Here is a 24,416-nt window from a genome sequence, read left to right on the forward strand (position 1 = left end):
ACACACACACGAGCAAGCAACAGCTTCAGAAGAGGTCAGGGCTTCTTACACCTCTTTTTTTCAAGTAGAGACAGGTTTGTCACCAAAAAGCTTACCACCTTTCAATCATCTGGTCAAACACCCTTGGAATTGACTGATGCGCGCACACATTTTCTCCCTGCTTTTCCATAATTCTTTCAGGTTTTCCTTTGCGGATTTTATTTTGGTTGGGCAAATTGGCAATTTAACATGCTATAATAAATGATCAAATGTTTTTTTGAGCTAGAGCTTCACATACTCTGGGGACACCAAAGATTTATTTAAAAAAGTCTTGTAAAATGTCCCCTTTCAGGTAGCTTGTGTGTGTGGGTTTTTATCACAGAGACGGAGAGAGACAGCTGCTCCACAGTTTGCTTGACGGCTGTCACAGACTCTTAATAACAGTTTTCCCTTCTTTCCTCTCAAGCATTGGATACATTGGTCGTTTTATTTAGGTGTGTTCTCATCTTGCATCACTGCAAGAAACATAAAAGTACCGCCAGAGCAATTTGAGAAATCATACAAAGGAATGTGCTTTTGAATCACTCTCGCTGTCATCCGCCTGTCGGTTCTTGCAGCACCCTGTGAAGTCAAACGCACTTGTTGTTAGCACTTGTGTTAGCGGGGTGCTGCTTTTGACTGAAGAGTGTTTGTGTACAACCAGGTCTGTTTAGTTCAAGTATGAGTGTAATATCCCTGCAGATTTTATTTCATTAGCTATTTTTCATCACCTGTAATCGACCCCTTCCCAAATGTGTCCTGAATATGTCATATTTTATATGAATGCATGTTCAGTAGGTGCACAAACACAGATTTATAGGCTATGTTAGTGAGGACACACACATATTTTAACCATATTTTCATACCAGCATTGGGCCAAAAAGGGACGACCCCAATAGGTTTAATTAACCCAGAAAATTTTTACATTTGACCCAACAATTGGTAGAAAATAACCCAGGATTTTTTGACTGTGCTCAGTTTTTGATGAGCACTTCAAATGTTTCTATTAGTTATTTGTATTATTAGTGTAATTCAATTTATACATTGAAAAAAAATGTATTTCACTGCTGTACATTTCTGAGGGCATTTTATTGCCAGACCTAAACACACACACTTACACACGTCTAATGTACCCCATCAGGAGGTTTGTGGTCCCAAAGGTTGCTGTGTTTTTTTTGCAGTTCTGAAGGATTGATTGGACCTTCAGCGGAGCTTTATTGAAAACTCCCAAACTCCTTCTACGGCTTCATTTTCCAGCAGAGCAACCTTCCCTTTACCTTTCTTTCTTCTTTTCTTTCTCTTTGAAAGCCTGGTCCTGTGAACCGCTCTTACCTCCTACGGTTATTACAGTATCTCGCTCCCTCTATTTCCCTGTCATCCTTTTTTTGCCCGGTTCACATGGCTAGTGCCGCTAGATCATGCGGTGAATGAAAAAACAAGTGCTGAATAGATCATTTCTCAAAAGTCAAAGGTCATTACCCGACTCTAAAATACCTTGAGCTGTCATTTATTCTGCATAGGAAGAAAGAGAGAGCATCAAAATTTGATTTACTGTGACTAAAAAGCTTACAAATACTGGTGGATTAACCATTACAGAAACATCACCAATACTCTTAGTTTTGGGCAGCTGTGCCACAAATTCGGTGGTGGTCTAATACATTTAAGCACTGTATGTTAACTCTTTCCCCACCAGCGTTTTAAAAAAAGTTGACAGTCAGCGGCCGCATTTTTTATGATTTTCACTAAAGTTTAATGCCTTCCAGAAAATGTTCTTCTTTAAATATATAAACAAACAATATATATATATATATATATATATATATATATATATATATATATATATATATATATATATATATATATATATATATATATCAGATATGAAACTGGCAGGCAGGGACCACTTAAGATAAAAATTTTATAATTTTGTGAGCAAGCTAAATAGACTTTAAAGAACACCACAAGTTTTTTTAAAGAACACAAGTTATTTTGTGTATTTGGAGTAATACAATGTGTTTGCGTGGTTTATAGTTCAAAAAACCCATTACTTTCCACATACCGTACATTATTGTTATTCCTCTATGCCCTGCCTCCCTGAAACACGTTGATTTTGTACAAAGCTCATCATTCTGAAAAGGGTCGTGTGCTCCAATTGGCTAGCTAACTAGAATGTTGTGATTGGTTTGAATACCTCACCTGGAAATGTGACGCTCCTTACCATGTTTGGAAGATTAGCCCCCAATGCAATACTGACAGGAGTTAATATCCTCTTTACTACATTATCAATTCCAGACAAATCTGATCCAGAAAATGCAGATGACCCTGCGTGGTGCGTGATTTTGGAAAAACACTTTGGAAAAGGGAGACTGTCGGGCCGATTACCAAAACACACTTGTAGCCAATCAGCAGTAAGGGGCGTGTCTACTAACCGACATCGTTGCCTGGGTTGTGTATGTGTGGGGTCTATCAAAAGAAGGTCCAGATTCTATTGGGGTAGGGGTGTGTATGTTAAGGCGATTTTAAATATCAACATTGGCTTTCAGAGATCATGCACCCTGCCTTTAACTGCACTGTTAACGATTTCCCTGTATTTTTACAGTACGGTACTGGCAGCACGGTTGCCAGTAAGTTACTGTATTTTGGTTTTACAGTACTGTACTGTAATACCATTTTACAGTACACAAACTAGTACTGTATAGTTACAAAGCAGTACTGTACTGTAATTTTACAATATTTTATTACAGTAGTCTATTTTTACAGTAATTTACTGTAATGTCTATATTGACCCATAAATACTATTTATTACTTATTACAGTTAATACAATAATATTATATAAAATAGATAGAGATTTAGGTTTAAATCTATAGTTATTAATATGGTAAAAATGCTAAATTAAAACATAATGAATTAAGGCAATCCAAGCAATGTATGTATCAAAATTTTATTTAAAAAAACATTTAATTGAAACAAACATATTTAAAACAAGATTTTAAACAATAATAAACATATAATCAAGTAACATAAAATAAAATCAACAAGTATAAACAAGTTTGGAGACCCCTGCTGTAACATATTTAACTCTGGCAAATAGAACACTGTTCCATAGTTTGAAGTTTTCAGTTTAAAGTCCATCATCGACTAAAAGGTAACATTTCACTGTGGTAAAAAGAACACTGGCCCATAGTTTTAAATATTCTACTTAAATTTCATTTAACACTAAAAATAAATGCATTAAACTGTGGCAGACAGACCACAGTGGCCTTTACTTTGAAGTCGTCCATTCGAACTCAATCAGGGACTGCATGAAGCTGTTCACATGGGGGTTAATGGCCACAGCTTTTCTCTGCACCAAGTTCCTTGTCTTTTTGCTTGCTCCTTGTCTGGATGTGCACTTTTTCCCATCTTTGGAATTAATTCTATCCAGAAACCTGTTAGAAATATCATAAACATTAAGTCAACAAATATAAGATAGAAAAAGATTCTTAAAAAATTAAACTCAGCCTTGAATTTACTCCTATTCTGAAACCTTTTGCTCTTATTCTACTGTTCCACACCTAATTACATTAAAATACAGAAGATTCACTTACCGCTGAACAAACTCTTTTCTCAATGGACAGCATCCACCTGGATCCTGTCATGATTGAATGTCCTGAACAGAAAGTACAATTGTTACTGATTTGGACACAACTTTTTATTCTGAAAACAAAATGTTTTGTCAATAAAGTCCAGGGACACCTCTGCTAAATAAATACAATTATAAAATTAAATTTCTTATAACCAAAGTCCGAATATTTCTGTTTGTATATTTCTACATGGCAAACTAAGACAATTCTGTACATGTTGTGTATGGTCGTGTTACAGTGTTGTGTGTGAATGAGTGTATACATGGGTATTTAAAGAAACTGTAGTGGTAAAGTGCAAACTTACCGAACATAATGTGCTTGGTGTGTGTCTGGTATCACACGTTGTGCCTCCACATCTGCCTTAACTCCTGAAAAGTGCAATGACACTCAGGTAAACTACAAATAGCCACATTCCTGTGTAATTTTGCATGTGACGTGAAAGCATTTAATATTGCAGTCGAAAAAATACATGACTTGTAACTGTACATCATGTACTTGCCTGGTGCCTTTAAAGATGATCCATCTTACCCAATCCGACTTACAAGCAATGGTAAGACTGTAAAAAAGACAAATGTTACAAAATCTGTTAGCCATAGAAATAAGTAGACATTGTGAAGGAAATGGAAAAAGAAAATTTAGTAACACTTTACTATAAGAGTTTATTCCTTAACATTTGGTAATGCCTTAGCTAATATGAACTAACAATGAACAATATATTTTACAACATTAATAATATTTGATAATGTTCATTGTGCAGAGACAAAGTGATTGATTTAAAAATTTATTAAGTGTTTAAATCTAATATCATGCTATGCTAACAAATAAAACATTACTGTAAGTGTTAAGTCAGTTGTAAAACAAATATATAAATATTATATATATATATATATATATATATATATATATATATATATATATATATATATATATATATTAGTTGTTATATTATATATTATATCTAAATATCTAAATAAGTCTTTTTTTAATTATAACATCTTGTCTACAGAAAATCTCTGAAAATGTCTCGTTTAGTGCAGAAAATAGCGATTTATAGTGATAAGGTAAAAAGACTGTCCCTTTAATGTTTTACCCGGACCGGCTGCGGTGTAACACGCTATTTCACGCAAAGTTTTTTTTAGTAGCTAGTTGCTCACTTTAAAGATAAACATGATCGCCTAAATCTGAGCAATCCTGGTGATGCCAGTTTCCTACACGATGTTATAATGGACTATTTTTCATCCAGAGATGAAGGATCAGATGACAGAGACGAGAAGACAAAGGTACGTAAATGCGGAGCCCATTCTCTTTTCGTGCATTGATTTGATGTGTTTTGGAAACTTATATACAGCGTGTAATGCATCTGAAGTGGTGGAAACAATATGCCATAAAAATGTATTGGACAACTTACTGGACGTGTAAAACGCTTTAGAGAAGATATTCTCTGCTTTTGCTGATATACCGTAATATAATAACAACAACAATACGCGCGGAAATCCCTTTCGTTCATCTGATATTAAAGGTTCTCTAAGCGAATCTGTGTGTTGATTTTTGAAATGTGTTTTCAAACAAACTGAGAGTAGTTAACTCCTCCCCCTCCCCCTCCCTTCCGTGCTTTCATGAACGTGCCCAAACCCAACCCCTCTTGGCGTTTATTGGTTAGAACACTTTGTTATGGTTTCTGGTGTAGGTTTGGCCAGATTGTTATTATTGCATTTTGTGGAGGCTGGAGTGTCTACAGAGATCGCGTTTTTTTACAGTTTGATCAGCGGACAGGAAGCAAGCAGATAGTGAGGAGATGTTTGCTGTATGTAACAAAAAATGTTTTATGGTCTAAAACGCGTGAATTCGCTTAGAGAACCTTTAAGATGAGCCCAGGTCTGAATGATATTTGGTCGAAGTTAAAGCTGCGATGAGTTCGATGCATGTATCCAGTTAAATATGAGGTTTCTTGTTTTCACTTCTGTGGAGGAGTTCGTTATGCTGCGACCGCAAGACCGCGCTGGCGGGTGGTCTTTGTCCATTTCGTTAAAAATAGTTTCATTGTCACCACACTTTCAACACAATATAAACTCACCAAAACCCTCATAATTTAGTTAAAACAACACTATATTCATTAAAAAAGGTGTAAAGCGAGTTAAAGCAGCGGTAGACATCTGTGTGTAACGTTAGCTTACTTTCTGAGGGAGATTGAAACTTTGTTGGCGACCGTTTTTTTCTCTCATTGCACGTTTAAAACAATATTGTGACAAACTATTGACAACATTCTTAAACAAAAAATTAAGTTTTCATGAAACAGAAATATTTCAAACTTACCGAACTGACAGAAATCAATCGTCCTCCTTCAGCTGCAGCCAAGAGTTGTGCTCTCCCTCTGTCTGTGTGATTTGACGTTGGCGCACTTTCTCTGATTATTGCAAGTCCACCTGGCACATTACAGCAATGGCTACAGCAAGGTTACATCAAGACCAAAATATACTGTAAAATTTTCCCGCTCAAACAAATTTACCCAGAATGCATTATGAACTGCAGTACTGTACTGTAATGTATACATACAGTATAGTACTGTGGATTTTTACAGTAATGTACTGCTAAATCTACAGCGACATCTAACAGTGACCCTACATGCCTCAGAATTCCCAAAAGAACATTATTGGAAACCTAAACAAAAAAAACACATATAGTAGAAGACAGGATAATAAAATGCAAGCTTTGGTTTTGCCACAAACTTAACATTTTTGCTCATATCACGAGACAGCTCTTCACCTCGACAAAAAGTCTTGTGACATTTTAATATTGCGATATCTCTTGGTACGACATCTCATCACACCCCTAATATGTATGTATACATGTGTGAGAAGACATGTCATTTGCAGCTGCCATGGAAACACAAGTCTGCCTTTATTTATTTGTCCTGTGCTTTTATTTTATTTCATTTCATCTCTTGAGAGCTTCTTTGGCTTTTCAAGCAACCTTTTGAAATAAAAAACTGACACAAGCTCTTATAATGCATTTGTGTCTGGGTGTACATGTGTGTATTTTTCGATGAGTAATAGCTTTGTGTGTGTGTGTGTGTGTGTGTGTGTGTGTGTGTGTGTGTGTGTGTGTGTGTGTGTGTGTGTGTGCGTGCGTGCGTGCGTGTGTGTAGTATGTGGGTGGTACAGTAACAGATACAAACGCTAAAGCCTCACAAGTAAGTTGAAGACGAGAGGAAACAAGAATAGGTCAGTGAAAGATGCCAGTAGAGAAGAACGATAACAATACATTTCCTGTTAAAAGTTTGGAGTGGAGATGTTCCTCCCATTACTCAAAACAGCACAGTTGCCATGACTTCACAAATCTTTCGGGAAACAAACTCTATGACATCAACATCCGATTACCTCTGTCCAACTTGAAACTTTGATTGACATAACCAAACCCCACCCTTTAATATTTTCTCTGTTGCAGTTTTGATTTGCCAACTGCTCTGTACCGTGGAAAATCTTGTGATTTGTGATGGAAGAGTGTTGACATGATTAGCATAAGCTATTTATTATAACTTAAATGCCATAGCATGCACTGCAGTCTACCATTACTTGCCATTTAGCAGAGGTATGTTTTCCCCAAAGTACATTTCAAAGCACTTAGTACAGGAACAGACCCTATAACTGTGCTTCAATGACTGCCAACCAGGTGGTCAAGGTTTGGCTGGTTAGCTTTGGCAGCTATACCCTGCTAAAGATGGTGCCATTATGCGGGCAAACAGTTTCCCAATTGACAGCTGCTCAAAAATAGCCTTTTTTTTCATTTGTGATGATATAAATTCATGCACAAGTAGAATAAACCAGTATTGAAATGAAATCCATGACAGTCCCCATGGTGCAACCTGGAAGCATTTCAAGGTCACATTGATTTCCAGTTTAGGGCTTTACCCTGACTGCATTCAGTCCCATGAGATTTAGCCAGATTCACTGGCCCTGAAGGGATATCTCTTTTCGACATGGTGGATCACAACAGGCTTTTGCAGGATCAGGGGAAGCCTTGTCTCGTATTGGTTGTAACTCTCTCCCTTCTGCTCTAAATCCCTGGTCAAGCATGACTTCATTATACGTTGATTTTAATTACCTTGTTGCAGATATTTGCATATACAGTTGGAGCGATGAAAACACTCTCCCTCTGTGGCTCTCACCGTGTGACCTATGACATCAGTCAGACAGAACGCCCATGAGAGGAGAGGCATCGTAAGAGGTTTGCTGATCTCAGCTCTCTCACATACTCGACAGTATCTCCAAACTAAACGTTCAATCTTCTACTGTACTGACGACTGTGTAGGTAATGTGTGTTTTGAATTGTTCTTGTTTCAAGCATAACAGGGTGATCACACTAGACTTTGAGCATTCAAATATTTTTCAAATGTTACAGCGAATATGGTTATGGGGATACTGTATGGGAGCACTTTCATTCATCTTTGCTTTGAAAGGTCACGCAGTGATGTACTAGTTTTCTAATGGTCACATATCTCCATGTGATATGAATTCTCAGGTCAAAGTTCACCAGACATCTTGGTATATGGCGAAATGTGAAGTATCTTCTTACAAGCTTGTGTTTCCAGTCTGATGCATTTCCATGCGTATGAATGGAAGTTAATGGAACTAAAAGTGTAGTGTGACCGCCCCTTAAAGCGTAACTAAACCCCTGGTTAGAGCCTGACTCCACCCACTGGCAATATTTGAAAAATGCTAGAAAAGTGAGCAGATCCCAAGGAGATAGAGGGGACGAACTAAGTGTGTGGTGAGATCGTAACAAGAGCGTGGTGAGCTTGAACCTGCTTACGTCACGAGTCATTTTTTGGACCCACCATCCAATAGGAAAATTCAACTGCAGTAGCCACCATTCAACCTGAAGAGGGCAGCACTCAGACGTTTTTACACCATATACTATAGTATTGAAACACTTTATATCCAAATGTCAAAAAACTTACTAAAATTAATGAACAACATTAATAAATCACCATTCTTACAGATCATTAACTAAAAAAAGTTGGTTCAGGGTTTAGTTACGCTTTAAAGGACACTTTTTCACTAATTTTCCAGCTCCCCTAGAGTTAAACATTTGATTTTTATCGTTTTGGAATCCATTCAGCCGATCTTCGGGTCAGGGGCAGTACCACTTTTAGCATAGCTTAGCACAATCCATTGAATCTGATTAGACCATTAGCATTGCGCTCAAAAATTATGAAAGAGTTTCAATATTTTTTTCTATTTAGAACTTGACTTTTCTGTAGTTTCATCGTATACTAAGACCGACGGAAAATTAAAAGTTGCGATTTTCTAGGCTGATATGGCTAGGAACTATACTCTCATTCTGGCGTAATAATCAAGGACTTTGCTGCCACAACATGGCGGCAGGAGGCGCACTGATATTACACAGTACCCAAAAATGGCCCCCGGCTATTTAAAGTTACCAAGGGGACTATTTTCAGGCGCTGCGTAATATCATTCCGCAACTTTTAGTTTTCCATCTGTCTAAATAACTACAGAAGAGTCAAGTTTTAAAAAGGGAAAATATCGAAACTCTTTGGTTATTTTTGAGCACGATGCTAATGGTCTAATCAGATTCAATGGATTATGCTAAGCTATACAAAAATTTGTACCGCCAGACCCGGAGATCAGCTGAATGGATTCCAAAACGGTAAAAATCTAATATTTAACTCTAGTAGAGCTAGAAAATTATCATATTTTCAAAAAAAAGTCTAGTCTGCACTATCCAGTCTAAATAAAGGCCCAAACAACAAATTAAAAATATAGAAAATAAGAATGAATTGGAAAGACATTTTTGTTGTAAAATGCTTCTTATATGTTATCATATAATACTGTTTGTATTGTATTGATTTGTTCTGCTATAGTAAGACTCATTTTTCTCTAAAACTGCTTTTGCAGTGCTGTTCAGAATGACTGGATCTATCTTATCAGTATAACCGGGTACAAACTGACCTCAGGGTCTCCAGGTCTGTCAGCGTCTTCTTGTTCGCCATTAATATCACCGCTACTCAACTAGAATTTTCTCTTGAGCAGTTATGCTTGCCTTGCACTTGTCCGACAAATCAAATTACCTTTACTTCAATTCCTGCGATCATTACTTCTCGAGACAGAAGAGCTTCTCCAATGTTTGCTTGGTCCTGGCGTGTCTTGAGGTGAATGTGAGGATTGTCTCAACAATCATCTAGGTGTCTCTGGTGCTGACAGGAGCGGTGGGTTGGAACGGAGCCACCAGAGCTGCGGGCCGGAGCTGATAGGCCTCATCTGTTCTCTATCTGTGCTGAATCGCTGGGAAATTAGAGGGATAATGATCTGGGGGGACGGCAGTCTCTGTCCCTTTGATTCGTGTGCTGTCAAATGGTTTTGAGCTATCTGGTTAGCAGGGTCTCCGCTGAATGTTTTGTACAGTAGCTTGAGGTCTGTGTGTATGTGTGTGTGCATACACAGTAATCTGAGGAAAAGTGGATAGCGCCGCTCTTCCCAGAAATAGAAAGTGAGTGCGGGAATAAGAGAAAGATGTTATTTGACCTCTAGTGAATATGTGATGACTTTCTTCGGTGGTAGGCTGCCTGACATCAGAGATTTTGGAGTGTGTAGATGTTTAGCTACAGTTTCATAAAGCTTTGTGTGCATCTAATGATCTTGGGATAAAATCTACAGGCTGGCCTACAGTAATAATAATTAAAATCTAGTACAGTACGTCCCTTTTAAGATAAGCAATCGTCTATGTGCACTGATAGCAAGTCATATCTATAATGAAACATAATTTGAAACCGACAAAATTCCATCAATGACCTGTTCCGGAGACATCAGATAAGGAAAATCACACATGGACACGTCAAGCTGCTCTGTTGTGTATGTAAAGAAGCGCACAGGAGTCGGTTTTAAAGCACTTACTCAAGGGGAACCCGCTGTTGCTACGGTGACAGTGAAGCTGATGTACGTAGGATCTTTAGAGGAGGAGAGGTCAAGAGGTCAGTGCTGAGAGAAACATCCTTATATGGGCATCCAAAGAGCCCTGCATTGACTATATTTTGTGTGTGGTGAATTTACTTCCTGCTGTTTTTGGGCATGATGTTCCAGATGACTCCATATACTTATATTGATCTATCAGTGCCTACCCGTTATCCAACCATCATCTTTCTTTATTTTCTTATTTCTAATCTTTTTTGGTATAGGTATTAATGTCTTTTTACGTGTTATTTTTCGTTTTTTTCTGTCTTTCCTTCTTTTCCCTCGTTCTTTCTTTCTTCATTTGTTCTGTCTTTTGTTTTTGGACAGGTCTGAATGTCTTATTCTGTTTCTAGACAGGTTAAGTAGATTGAGGGCTGAAATAAACACTCAAAGGCATACAAACACACACAGACACATCCCTCTTCTCTTCTGTAGTCAGAATGTCAGACAGGGTTGTTGCTGTTCCAGCAGCTCTTGATTTAAAACCCCTGCGCTGATGGGAAGCGCACAGAGTGATGTGGAGAGCAGCGCAGGGCTGTAAATGAACAGAGGGAGGCGAGAGATGCATTGAAGGTCATGAAGACACATTTTATTGCAGCCATTGTGTTCAGCTGGTGTTTCCCTGTATGTGTGTGGATCGTTGCCATGTTAGAAATGTGTCTCCGCCCTCCCGACTGAAAGCACTGCAGCTCTTTCAATTAATACATTATTAATGACCAGCTAAACAAAACTCATGAATATTAAAATGCTTTTATCACTAAGCAATCCGGAATCACACACATTCCCATTAGTCTCCTGAGGCACGTAGCAAGTTACTATTAATCTAATTAACTGTCTTACTTAAGACCTGCCTATCAAAACTTACCCAAGAGATAGAGAGAGAGAGGCGGGGTGAGCCAGATACCAGACAAAAGCAAAGAGGCCTTTGAAGTGATGTGATTGTGAAATTGGGTCCTCATGTCAGTTCTGTCTCTTGTGACAGCTTAGACTTGAGAAAATGTGTCAAGAACAAGAATCTTTCTTTCAGTTTGGATTCACCTTGACCCGAAACACAGAACTAAGCAGAGAAAGTGAAATGAAGCGAGAAAAGAATTGACAAAGAAATTGCAGGGGATAATTTAGGTCTTTAAAAGGAGGTCCAGTGGCGGATTTATACTCAATTTTATTTTATTTTATTTTTTTGTAGGTAGGTAGGTACAGTACTGTGCAAAAGTCTTAGGCCACCACCACCACCACACTTGTTGTTTTAGAAGTTTTAATGTCCATTCATATTTGTTTTTCAATCTGTTTTATTAAGATACAAACAGAAAATACAGGAAATATGTACAAAAAATAAATAATAAAATTTTCAGGACTAAATGTCCTTTAGGCATCGTCTGTGTTTAGTGTGACCTCTCTTGGCACTTAACACATCTTGAGCGTTTTTGAGCAGAATTAAGTAAAAAGTCTGATTTCTTTTTAAATTAGAAATTAGGATTTAATTTTATTTAGGTTTAAGAGATCCTGCAGTTTCCTGCTATTGCTCAAGTGGAAGGGGAGTTTACCCTAAAAACTTGACACACCAGTTTACATTTTTATACAGTTTTTAATACTATATACAAATTTCCTGTATTTTCTGGATGTATTCTATTAAAGATACTGAGAAACAATTAAATATAATCACTATAACATTGCAAAAACAACAAATGTAATTGTGGCATGGGGCCCTAAGACTTTTGCACAGTCCTGTACGTAGGTAGATAGATAGATTTTTTAAAGAGGACATTTCACAAGACTTTTTTAAGATGTCAAATCTTTGGTGTCCCCAGAGTACATATGTCAAGTTCTAGCTCAAAAAACCATATAGATAATTTATTTTAAGATGTTAAAATTGCCCTTTAGGTGTGAGCAAAAATGTGCCGTTTTGTGGTGCGTCCCTTTAAATGCAAATGAGCTGATCTCTGCAATAAATGGCAGTGCCGTGGTTGGATAGTGCAGATTAAGGGGCAGTATTATCCCCTTCTGACATCACAAGGGGAGCCAAATATTAATGACCTATTTTTTCTGACCTAAGTTACTGAGTTGATCTTTGTCACATTTTCTAGTTTGACAGAAGCACTGGGGACCCAATTATAGCACTTGTCAGATTTTCATGATTTGTCCCCTTTAACCTCTCGACGCGCACTGGCTCGGGGGCGAAAAGACGTCAGATTTTTTTAACCCTGCTAACAATATATATATCCATTGTTTACATCAGATTTCACATGCACGTCTTGTAATATAATATAATATACAATCTGAGGACTATTTACATCGTAACACTTGTATATGAGATTACACTCGCGTAAACCGGGTTCAAACATTGTTTGTAAAAGTAGGCAGGAGTATAAAACATAATATCCAAACAGCACTGTCAAATATCGTGGCGTCATCTGACTCGCTCGTTCCTCCAATGACTTCATGGAAAATATTGATAGACAGAACGTGTAGCCAATTAGATAACGAATCCAACAATCTTTGTGTGACGTTTTATTATATACGCTTACATAAGGATAAATAATAATAAGAACGAACGTGTATGCATTTAAACTACAAACTTTTATTTTGGGGCTGACTGGCACTTAGAAAAGGCACTAGTCTTACAAAAACTCTTGTAAGAACATAATTTTTGGGCCTATTGACTTCTAATGTGAAATATAACTTCTTTAGACTTGTGGCTTTGGCATCATTGCATTTCTAGGTTTCACACACATATTTATCATTAAGATTTTTACTATTAAAAAAGATGTTATGCAAAAAAAAAAATTATTACAATGTACTTCAGCCTCTCTAACTTTTTTTATTTTTATCTTAAAATAATTTTGAAACCTGGAAAATGAAGCTCAAAGTGTCTTCTATCTAATGATACCACAGTTATGCTTATATTCTAAATGGTTTAGTAAAAACAGCCCTTTTAGTGAAAGTAGGTCTTCTCATGGTTTGGGCCAGAGTGGGGGTGCTTTTCAAAAGGTTCATAGAGACAATTTTAATAGAACAAAAAGCAAATGTAAGGATGTATCCGAAAAGTGACGCTCCATTATGTGGACTGGCATCTTTTATTAAATCGTCTGAAAATGTTTTTAAACACCCGCAAATCTGCTTAAAATGTCAACAAATTCGAATCCACAGAGGCCAGATGCATGAACTCAAAATAACATGTATGATTATGTTTGTGTTTTAATGCACTGTAATGTTCTTACTGAAAGCACAAACTCTCCTCTTGGATTTTCCATCTCTCTGTTTTTCTTTTTTCCTCCCCCCTCCGTCTCCTTCCATTATTTACCAGCAGGTCTCTGCAGAAAGCTCTCATTTCAACCCACTGGTCTACACCTCAATCAATCCATAGTTTTCAGTCATGTGACCCACGAGGGCAAGAAGCGGCAGTTCACATTGGGCTCTCCATAGAGAGCCTGTAGTTTTTCTGCTGTTTCAAGCCACGATTATTAAAAAGGGATAGTTCACCCAAAAATTAAAATTCTGTCATCATTTACTCACTCTCATGTTGTTGCGAACCTGTATAAATTTCTTTGTTCTGATCAACACAAAAGAAGATATTTTGAGAAATGTTTGTAACCAAACCATTCGTGGACCGCATTTACTTCCATAGTATTATTTTTTCCTACCATGGAAGTAAATGGGGTTTGGTTTAAAATTAAGATTTGAACACAACTACAAGTTTTGTCTACTTGCAATCTATACATCACACCCACTTTGGTATTTTATTGTAAAACCGCCAGATTCCTGCCAAACCTAAACTTTGGCAATGTTTACAATCTGTTTTGAATTTTTGATTGTATTATTATATATTTAATCATAATAAGAAATAAAATAAAAAGTATATATAAAAGGATTTGCATTTTCACATCACTTTTGCATTTTCACATGGCAACTCTTTAATTAACTTTAGCAGTTAGTGTAACTAATCACTATAATTGGTTGCCTCAGGACGTGACCACACTCCAGGTAGGAAAATGATGCAAAGATCTGATTAATGGCTAAAAATACAATGATTAATATATCCAGTGCTTATGTGAGGTTACCTTTGATAAACTGGTCACTGTAAAAAAAAAGTGTACATTGATGACTACCATTGCTTCCCCTCATTGGGGACAGAGGAAAATACATTTATTGCTCAAAATTCACAAATTCCTCCTTTCTGGGCTTTCTTCTCTGACGGCATTCTGTAGAAGCCATGCCCAGGCTTGTCTCCACGTTGATTAGTGTGTTGTATTGCACAATAACTAATAACTTCAAATAATTAATAACAAAAGAAATTACTCACTTCCTAACCTGCAGCTCTCTTGCCCTCCAGTGGGGTGTTCCCTTAAGTGCGTGAAAACTATCAATACCTGCAGTGTGTGTGTGTGTGTGTGTGTGTGTGTGTGTGTGTGTGTGTGTGTGTGTGTGTGTGCGTTTCACAAGTTTTGTGTAAAAAGAGCATGTGTATATCTATTTGTGTGTGTGTCTGTGTGTGTGTGTGTGTGTGTGTGTGTGAGAGAGAGAGAGAGAGAGAGAGCAAAAAGGTCATAAAATGCTTAATTTTACATTATCTTGGTTTTTTCATAGTTTTTCCAAGAGGTTCTTTAAGTCATCAGTTAATTTAAGTAACTCATTTACTTTGACAATTTTATTTTTCAAAAAGCATATATTAATTCTAAGCATGTTCACATACATGCAAAAGTCAGCTCATATTGATTTGCTGTGTCTCCTCTTCGTGTTGAGCAGACAACATCTGAATTTTAAAGAGATTGCATTAGCTACTTTATCCTCTCGTGCTCTCTCTTTAATACATACGCACACACACAGTGTAATGTGGCCCTGGTAAATAGCAGTTGAAAAGTGGCTCTCTTTTGGCTGTTCACTGGTTGCTAAGCACAGATCTTATTGCTGGGAAATGTTTCTGGCAACTGTAAGTCAAACAGTGTGTGTGATTTTGGCATAGGTATTAAAAGTAATAGGTCTGGATCTCATTCCAGCCCAGCTGCACTAACCTAAACCTGGTACCCTGGTCTGAGCATCAGTCACACCACTGATCTTGGATCTGCCCCAGAGGTGAACTCAGATCACTGCAGTCACTCACTGTAATGCAGCAGCAGGGAGAGATGAGTGATGCAGGCACTGCAGCAAGAGTGCGAATGTGTGTGTGTGTGTGCCCGCGCGTGCATATGTGGGGGGGGGGTGATTCTGTGCCATTTTAGATTAAACATAAAATGACTCCGTTCAATATAATGCCCTGATCAGAGATTCAAGACCCTGAATATATCCCACAAGCCCTTGCTCATTTGGCGTAATCTAAAGTGCACTTTGAATTCCTGTGGGCTCAAATTTGAAGAGCTAAAGAGAGACGGGCACTCTCAATGGAAAACTCAAACAAACCTTCATCCACTATTATCTTGTATAGTGTTAATGAAAATGAGGAAAGAAAAACTGCATGAGGCTCCAAAATGTGTGTCTTTAGGTCAGATGTCTTTATATGTATTGGGGACGACTTTATTGGCACAGCATTGCATTAGCAGCCCAAATGTCATAGCAGTGAACACAAATACAGATATACAGTGAATTGCCTGTAAGTCACTTTGAATAAAAGCATTTGCCAAATACATGAATGAAAACGTAAATAACCTGCTTCAAGGACAGGATGCTGTATGTCACGTGCCACAGTCTGTCTTATTTAGAGGCTAAACCGTTAACTGTCGACTGAATTCAGATGTTTTATGTGACGATATTTTCTTTTAGAAGAAAGACCTGTGCTGTCTATTCAATGAACCCAGTAACACTTCTAATTAACATCTAATCTACAAAACACACACTCACAAAAGGGCTTTGTTTTCCGTTAAATCCAATAGCTATTGTCTCAGACAATTATACACATGATAAGCCATTTGGATTGAGAGCAAGAGAGATAGGAGAGGAGCAGTGAAACAAAATAAATGTCTCTTAACTACAGACGACAAATGTAACCACAAGTCAAAGATGCTTTTCATGTATAGTAAAGATTATGTCACACAAACTACACACGCTGTTATGTTTAATACCTTTCTGTGCATGTAAAAGCCGTAACATGACTTATTTATGTAGCATCAGGGTGATGGCATGACCTCAGCTGAACCAAAACCACATTTAACTTCACAAAATCACATTTCTTTTATAAAAATTGCATGGGATTCACACAAACACACTTCAAAACCATGTTTTACATATGATCACATTCTTTCTGCAAGGGCATTTTTTCTCTCATTATAACCCCTTCCTTTTTACTGCACTTTCTCCTTTTTATATTTGTCGTAAAGCTAAAGCCGAAGGTATACTAGGGACGTCCGCGTATGTGCGCCGCCTGCATGACGTCATTTTCGTCATCAGGGAAGGGTTGCACCAGTCGTTTGTAAGTTCTTAAACTGGGACGTAAAGTCCAAACTAGAGGCTTAGTAACTACTAGCTATTTAACTCTGTACTTTACTCACTAGTATGTCGTAAGCTCTCCGTAAAGTAACGTGTTGTCGCATAGAATGACGTCTATTTTTCTTAACCCAATCACAATCCTTCTAAAAGGTAAACAGGAAATAGTCTGAACAGCGCGTAATTTCAAACTCATTCTTGACTGGCCCTAACTGAAAGACGTTAAAGCAAACGTTATCGATCTCAAAACATTACACTTTTAATTGAAATAATAAAACGGTTAGTTCCAATCCTTGATTCTGATTGGTCAATAGGTGTGCTTTATTCACCATAAAACACGGCTATGACTGCTTCACCCAACGGTTCTATATATCACTGCGCCCTTAGCAACACCCTTAGCAACCACACGTATCGGTTTGTTGTTTTTATTTGAGCTTTCATGCGTATTATTGGAACACATTTTTATTCATGGTCAGGGACTAATTTTTCTAGCGGAAGGAATGCTTTTTATTGATTTAACTTCATGAAAGTTGCACTAATTTTTTTTTACTTTAATATTGTGTGGTAACCGTTTTATAAAAGCAATAAGGTACTTGAGGCAAGGGCTGTATCGGGAATAAGTAACGCCTGAAGGGGTTGCAGGCATTCCGCTTCGCGTCTTTTTTTACAACGCCCTTTAGCCGTTACTTATTCACGATACAGCACAGCCTCTCGTACCTTATTGCTTACATGTGGAAAAAAATTTCAGTCATGAAGACATTCTTATTTTAATTGATGGATAAAAAGAAAACAAAGCAGTTTGAAAACTCGTTGATGAATTTGCGGCTGTTCATAATCAATTACGAGCTTATCGATGTGATCTAATCCGTATAATGGTGCAACGCAAAAACATTTTGTAGTGCATAACTTGTAACTTAGTGCCCATTTACGTCGTAACTAGGCAACGTTGTAACTTACGCAAATCGTTTTTCTTCTTTAATTTTTACTTCTTCCAAGAACAGAAAGCGGTGGAGCATGTTTGTTACCATAATGTTTGATTCCTGTTCTTTGTTGTGTTGTTGTTTGTTCTAAACTTTGTTTGCAATGGTGGATCGGCTACTTTTCTTCACCTATACTAATTTTTTAATGTCGCCAAATCAGTGGTGCCCTAATGGCCTGGTAGACTAATGATTTTAATTAGAAATCATTTGTATTGCATAGTGTCGAACGCGGCCATCCTGTAGCCTGTAGCCGGGGGTAGAATACTTGGAAAGCTGCGCGGACGCATGCACGCACGAACCGGACGAGGACTCAGAAAAAACGTATACCTCGGCCTTAAAGCAACATTGAATTTGAGATATCAGCAAATTATGTCCCTTGTGAATGAAACTCATGACCTTTGCGCTGTTAACTTATTGAGCTACAAGATCATTTTCTGTTCCTCACAATCTAATTAATGTTATGTTGTTTTTGTTTTTGTTTTTTTGGTAGAGAACCAGTACCATTTTAGGCCATTGTGAATTTGGGTATGGGCGTGGTCATGGATGGTCAGGGAGAAAAAGTCATGTAAATTTAAGCATGATGTGTATGTGTGCCTATAGAAGCACATGTTGGATTAATTATTTTGTCTGTATGTTCATTACAATCAGGCTTGGAGGGGCTGCTGTTTCTATCTATTTATCTATTTTATATTTCGACAATCTGCCTGTGCATGACTGCATGCCTTTTATCTTTCATCTTGTCCCCTTGATCTGCCTTCTCCTCACTGTTTTCCTCCTCTATCTTTGTCTTTCTCTTCCCCACCTCCAGCAAAACGATAAAAGTCAGGATAATTGATGACGAAGAATACGAGAAGAACAAGAGCTTCTTCCTGGAGATCGGAGAGCCTCTGCTCATAGAGACCAATGAGAAGAAAGGTGGGGGCGTGGCCTTACCCTGCAGAAGACATCAGCACACACACACACACACACACGCTTAATCCCTCTCTTCTCCCCATCATCATCGATATCTCCTACAGGTCAAACCGCACCATCGATGGCCCTCTGGCTGGGCGCCCAAGCATGTGTGTGCATGTGTGAGAGAGAGAGAGAGAGTGTGTATCATGCATGCATTATTCCAACCCCCCGCCTGTTGTCTTGTTTCTGCAGGAAGACGTTAACAGTCAGGGTTCTCGATCGAGAGGAATACAATAAGCAATGCAGCTTTTACGTAGAGCTACAGACGCCAATATGGAAGAGGAGAGGATGGACAGAATACAGAGGTTTCTCTCTCCCCCTCTCATAGTTTTTACTTGACTTTTTACCTCTTTCTAAGGGAGTCTCACCCTCACTTTCTCTCTCTCCTGGTGTCTGTGTGCTGTCTTACTGATCTCTACTTTGGTTTCGCTGGTGCTCCCCACTTATACAACCACCCACACAGAGACATGCATTAAAGGGGTCGTATACTACGTGCTTTTCCCTGAAGTACACTTAGATGCTCTTGTCTAAAACCTAGTGAGCTGTCTCACTGCCTATTGTTGGCAGACTTCCTTTATATTTTACTCTCGTGCTTAGTTATATGCCAACTGGAGTAATGGTATCTATCTGGTGTTGAGGAATAATAGTTTTTATTATAAATATCAGTCTATACCCAGTCATGACTGGGTGAGCAAAAATTGTTAATGTGCTCATGGTTGTGATGTCACAAAGATGGGGATTGTAGTCTGAATGAGCCATTTTTTGCACCGAAGATCTTATTGGACTTTGAGGATGTTAACATAGCGCATTACACTTTTATGTCAAGTTTTGAGGAAAAAAAATATTTTTAATGTTATGACCCCTTTAATTTGTGGTCTTCACAATCCTCATGTAGGGTGCATTCACTGAATTTTTTTAAATTACATTTTACAGGATCAGAAAGCAAGCTTCAATGTGAATTGCTCGATTCAGTTGCAATAATTTCATAGCAAAAACAAGAAAAATATCAGCACTCACCAGCAAGTGTTTTGGGCACTATATCATGAAGAGAGATTAGGGGAGATTAAAGAGAGAGAGAGAGAGAGAGAGATTGGAAGCTGCCTTCAAAGCCCAGGTTGTTAGATTGTGTTTCACCTTCAATTAAAATAAACATTTATTTTCCAGCAACATGGTTTCACGCACTTTTCTGCTTTCCTGCACTTTTGCTGTGTATTGAATGGTTTTTAAACAGGTTTATATTTACCTTAAGGTATTCATTTGGTTTGAGTTTATGCTGTATTTTTTTAGCTTGTCATGGTTTGAGTTTGCATGATTAATTTGTGTAGAAAGAAGGAGAATTGTGGATTTTTTTAATGATGAATATTTTCTTTGAAGGTTAGGTTTTGGGTTAGGGCAGGGTTTCCCAAACCCCTGGTGGCCAACACGAGAACTGCTGGGGGGCGTGAGTTGATGAAAAAACAAAATAAATAAAATGTACATGAATCATTTTAAAATTAAAAATCTAAATAAAACACTTGCTAACAAAAAATATATTTTAGAGAGAGAGAGAATAGGACATATTAGAGAGAATAATGTACGGTTCAGTCCAATCACATGCAGCTGGGTTTGGTAATAAATTATTTTGATGATGTTTCACCTCTAAAATATATGAATTCATCAGGGATTAACAAAAAAACTGATTAAGACACCCGGATGGCGGGCAGAACATCTTTAAAATAATTTATAATCACGCCGCGTTTGATAAGCTTTACCTGTGGTTGCTCCAAAAATAGAAAATTAATTTCTGATGAGGCAAGAAAGAAATAGAGAAATGAGAATGAAATTAAAGGATGGCAAATATTCAGTCTGTTTTCAAGGACAAAACTAAGAAGAATGTTTTACAGGTCAAAAAAAATCTATACACACATTCTGTACATTCTCACGTAAACATGTTTCACAGTCTTCATAATGTGAGGCATCTACAGACAAAGTGTTATTCCAACACGTTCTTACTCCCAATTCGTCACATATTGACTTTTGGTCAGCGCCCCATCTGTGTCAGTTTTTAATGCACATGGTACTCATCTGGTGACATGCAGGGCACTTCATTGCTTTTAATGAGAAACCTTTGGGCGTCAATATGTGACGGCCATGGGAATGTTACAGTCATTATGAAATTAAGTAATGGTTTGCCAAATTGCCACTATCATTATGAAGTGATGTTTAATTTCATCAGCCACTATTTAGACATTTGTAAGAACCAACACCCTACCCCTAAACCTACCTGTTATCATATAAATTTGAAACTATAGAATCACAATTTATTCAAAAAGTCTGTCTTTTGAGAAATTCAATGAAGTACCCTGCATATTGAAAAACGACACCAGAGGGGTACCCTGGGGCTTGTGCGTTAAAAATGGTATTGTCCAAACGTCAATATGTGACGAGTTGGGAGTGAGAATGTGCTGGATCGCATTCAATTACCAAACTCATCACAGTGTCAAAATGTAGCGGATTAATTTTTAATCACACTTAAATTATTTTATAGCATACATCTAAGATGTGCCACATTTCTGTTACTTTCAAATGATCTTGTGTTCAACTTTAGCGGTTAAAACTTTTTATATTTTATGCTTGAGCTTGCCCCCAGTGGCTAAAACATCTATTGTATTGAATTAATTACATTTAAAGGGGATTGTTATTGAACCGACATAATAACACATTATTGTAAAAAGACAGTAATATGGTATAACCATGATGCTCTTAATGCTGTAACTGCTAATAAATAATGCAGTAGCAATTCATTAGCTGAAATGTTACTAGCTGTTCTTTATTAAGTAAATGTTTGAGTAGATCCTATTCAGCTTCAGTTAGTTATAGTTCAGATTTTCTATTCAGCTGTTCTTCTGTCAGTCATTGGTCAGTCTGTTTCTGTTCGGCTGTTCTTCGGTCAGTCATCGGTCAGTCTGTTTCTTTTCAGCTGCTCTTCAGTTAGTCTGTTTCCAGTCAGCTGTTCATCGGTCAGTCATCTGTGAGACTGTTTCTTTTCGGCTGTTCATAGGTCTCTCTGTTTCTGTTTGGCTGTTCATCAGTCAGTCTGATTCTTTTTGGCTGTTCTTCGGTCAGTCATCGGTCAGTCTGTTTCTGTTCGGCTGTTCTTCGATCACTCATTGGTCAGTCTGTTTCTTTTAGGCTGTTCTTCGATCAGTCATTGGTCAGTCTGTTTCTTTTTGGCTGTTCATCGGTCAATCATCACTCAGTCTGTTTCTGTCCGGCTGTTCATCGGTCAGTCATCGCTCAGTCTGTTTCTGTTCGGCTGTTCATCGGTCAGTCATCGCTGATTCTGTTTCTGTTCGGCTGTTCATCGGTCAGTCATTGGTCAGTCTGTTTCTGTTCAGCTGTTCTTCTGTCCATTATTGGTCAGTCTGTTTCTGTTCGGCTGTTCTTCGGTAAGTCATCGGTCAGTCTGTTTTTTCCGGCTGCTCTTCAGTCAGTCATCGGTCAGTCTGTTTCTGTTCGGCTGTTCATCGGTCAGTCATCTGTCAGTCTGTTTATTTTCGGCTGTTCATAGGTCTCTCTGTTTCTGTTTGTCAGTCTGTTTCTGTTCGGCTGTTCTTCGGTAAGTCATTGGTCAGTTTGTTTCTATTCGGATGTTCTTCGGTCAGTCATCAGTCAGTCTGTTTCTGTTCGGCTGTTCATTGCTCAGTCATCGGTCAGTCTGTTTCTTTTTGGCTGTTCTTCGATCAGTCATTGGTCAGTCTGTTTCTTTTTGGCTGTTCTTCGGTCAGTCATCAGTCAGTCTGTTTCTGTTCGGCTGTTCATTGCTCAGTCATCGGTCAGTCTGTTTTTTTTGGCTGTTCTTCAATCAGTCATTGGTCAGTCTGTTTCTTTTTGGCTGTTCATCAGTCAATCATCGCTCAGTCTGTTTCTGTTCGGCTGTTCATTGGTCAGTGATCGCTCAGTCTGTTTCTGTCCGGCTGTCACTGGTCAGTCATCGCTCAGTCTGTTTCTGTTCGGCTGTTCATCGGTCAGTCATCGGTCAATCTGTTTCTGTTCGGCTGTTCTTCTGTCCATTATTGGTCAGTCTGTTTCTGTTCGGCTGTTCTTCGGTAAGTCATCTGTCAATCTGTTTCTGTTCGGCTGTTCTTCGGTAAGTCATTGGTCAGTCTGTTTCTGTTCGGCTGTTCTTCTGTCAGTCTGTTTCTGTTCGGCTGTTCTTCGGTAAGTCATTGGTCAGTCTGTTTCTGTTCGGCTGTTCTTCTGTCAGTCTGTTTCTGTTCGGCTGTTCTTCGGTAAGTCATTGGTCAGTCTGTTTCTGTTCGGCTGTTCTTCTGTCAGTCTGTTTCTGTTCGGCTGTTCTTCGGTAAGTCATCAGTCAGTCTGTTTCGGTTTGGCTGTTCTTCTGTCAGTCTGTTACTGTTCGGCTGTTCTTCGGTAAGTCATTGGTCAGTCTGTTTCTTTTCGCCTGTTCTTCGGTCAGTCATCAGTCAGTCTGTTTCGGTTTGGCTGTTCTTCTGTCAGTCTGTTTCTGTTCGGCTGTTTTTCGGTAAGTCATTGGTCAGTCTGTTTCTGTTCGGCTGTTCTTCGGTAAGTCATTGGTCAGTCTGTTTCTATTCGGCTGTTCTTCGGTCAGTCATGAGTCAGTCTGTTTCGGTTCGGCTGTTCTTCAGTCAGTCTGTTTCTATCCGTCTGTTCTTCAGTCAGTCATTGGTCAGTCTGTTTCTACTCAGCTGTCCTTCAGTCAGTCATTGGTCAGTCTGTTTCTATCCGTCTGTTCTTTAGTCTGTCATTGGTCAGTTTGTGCCTTCACAGCTGTCCGTCAATCAGTCATTGGTCAGTCTGTTTCTATTCGGCTGTTCTTCAGTCAGTTATTGGTCAGTCTGTTTCTATTTGGCTGTTCTTCAGTCAGTCATTGGTTAGTCTGTTTCTATTCGGCTGTTCTTCAGTCAGTCATTGGTCAGTCTGTTTCTATTCGGCTGTTTTTCAGTCAGTCATTGGTCAGTCTGTTTCCATCCGACTGCTCTTCAGTCAATCATTGGTCAGTGTTTATTGGTCAGTATGTTTTGATTCAGCTGTTCTTCAGTCAGTCATTGGTCAGTGTGTTTTGGTTCGGCTGTTCTTAAGTCAGTCCTTGGTCAGTCTGTTTCTTTCCAGCTGTTCTCAGTCAGTCATCGGTCAGTCTGTTTCTATTCGGCTGTTCTTCAGTCCATCATTGGTCAGATTTTTCCTCCTCAATTTTGTATCTGGTCTTTTCAAGTCTATCCAATATTTAAGATCATGTTTAACTCATATTAAGAGAGGTTTCTATGTGGTATGTTGCATAAGATATTTTTACAGATAAAATAATATGTGAATGCAAAGAGAATGGAAGAGTAAAATGTGGAGGAGTATTTAATAATCGCATGCATAAACGGACAGAGGAGTGAGAAAGTTATTCACTGTAACAGAACAACAGACTGTCTATAAGAATAAAAATGAA

The 24,416-nt window shown here is 38.2% G+C and overlaps 1 protein-coding gene and 1 long non-coding RNA gene across 3 annotated transcripts in view; one reads left to right on the forward strand and one right to left on the reverse strand.

The window, feature by feature from the left end:
* slc8a1b (solute carrier family 8 member 1b) overlaps nt 1–24,416 on the forward strand; it is a 92,866-nt gene that overhangs the window by 50,809 nt on the left and 17,641 nt on the right. The window contains exon 3 of one of the 2 annotated variants that reach the window (XM_065244987.2): nt 18,813–18,919. In XM_065244987.2, coding sequence (XP_065101059.2) covers nt 18,813–18,919 — 107 coding nt within the window. Of the gene's footprint in view, nt 1–18,812; nt 18,920–19,150; nt 19,264–24,416 lie in introns of both variants that reach the window. The other variant, XM_065244986.2, reaches the window with a different exon arrangement.
* LOC135787479 (uncharacterized) lies at nt 2,947–6,252 on the reverse strand. Its single transcript, XR_010547069.2, has 5 exons — nt 5,956–6,252; nt 4,142–4,198; nt 3,947–4,010; nt 3,607–3,668; nt 2,947–3,447 (listed from the first exon to the last, which is right to left on the reverse strand). It is a non-coding gene; the product is annotated as an uncharacterized lncRNA (long non-coding RNA).

The sequence above is a fragment of the Paramisgurnus dabryanus genome, chromosome 17 (assembly GCF_030506205.2).
Source record: "Paramisgurnus dabryanus chromosome 17, PD_genome_1.1, whole genome shotgun sequence".
Taxonomy (NCBI): Eukaryota; Metazoa; Chordata; class Actinopteri; order Cypriniformes; family Cobitidae; genus Paramisgurnus; species Paramisgurnus dabryanus.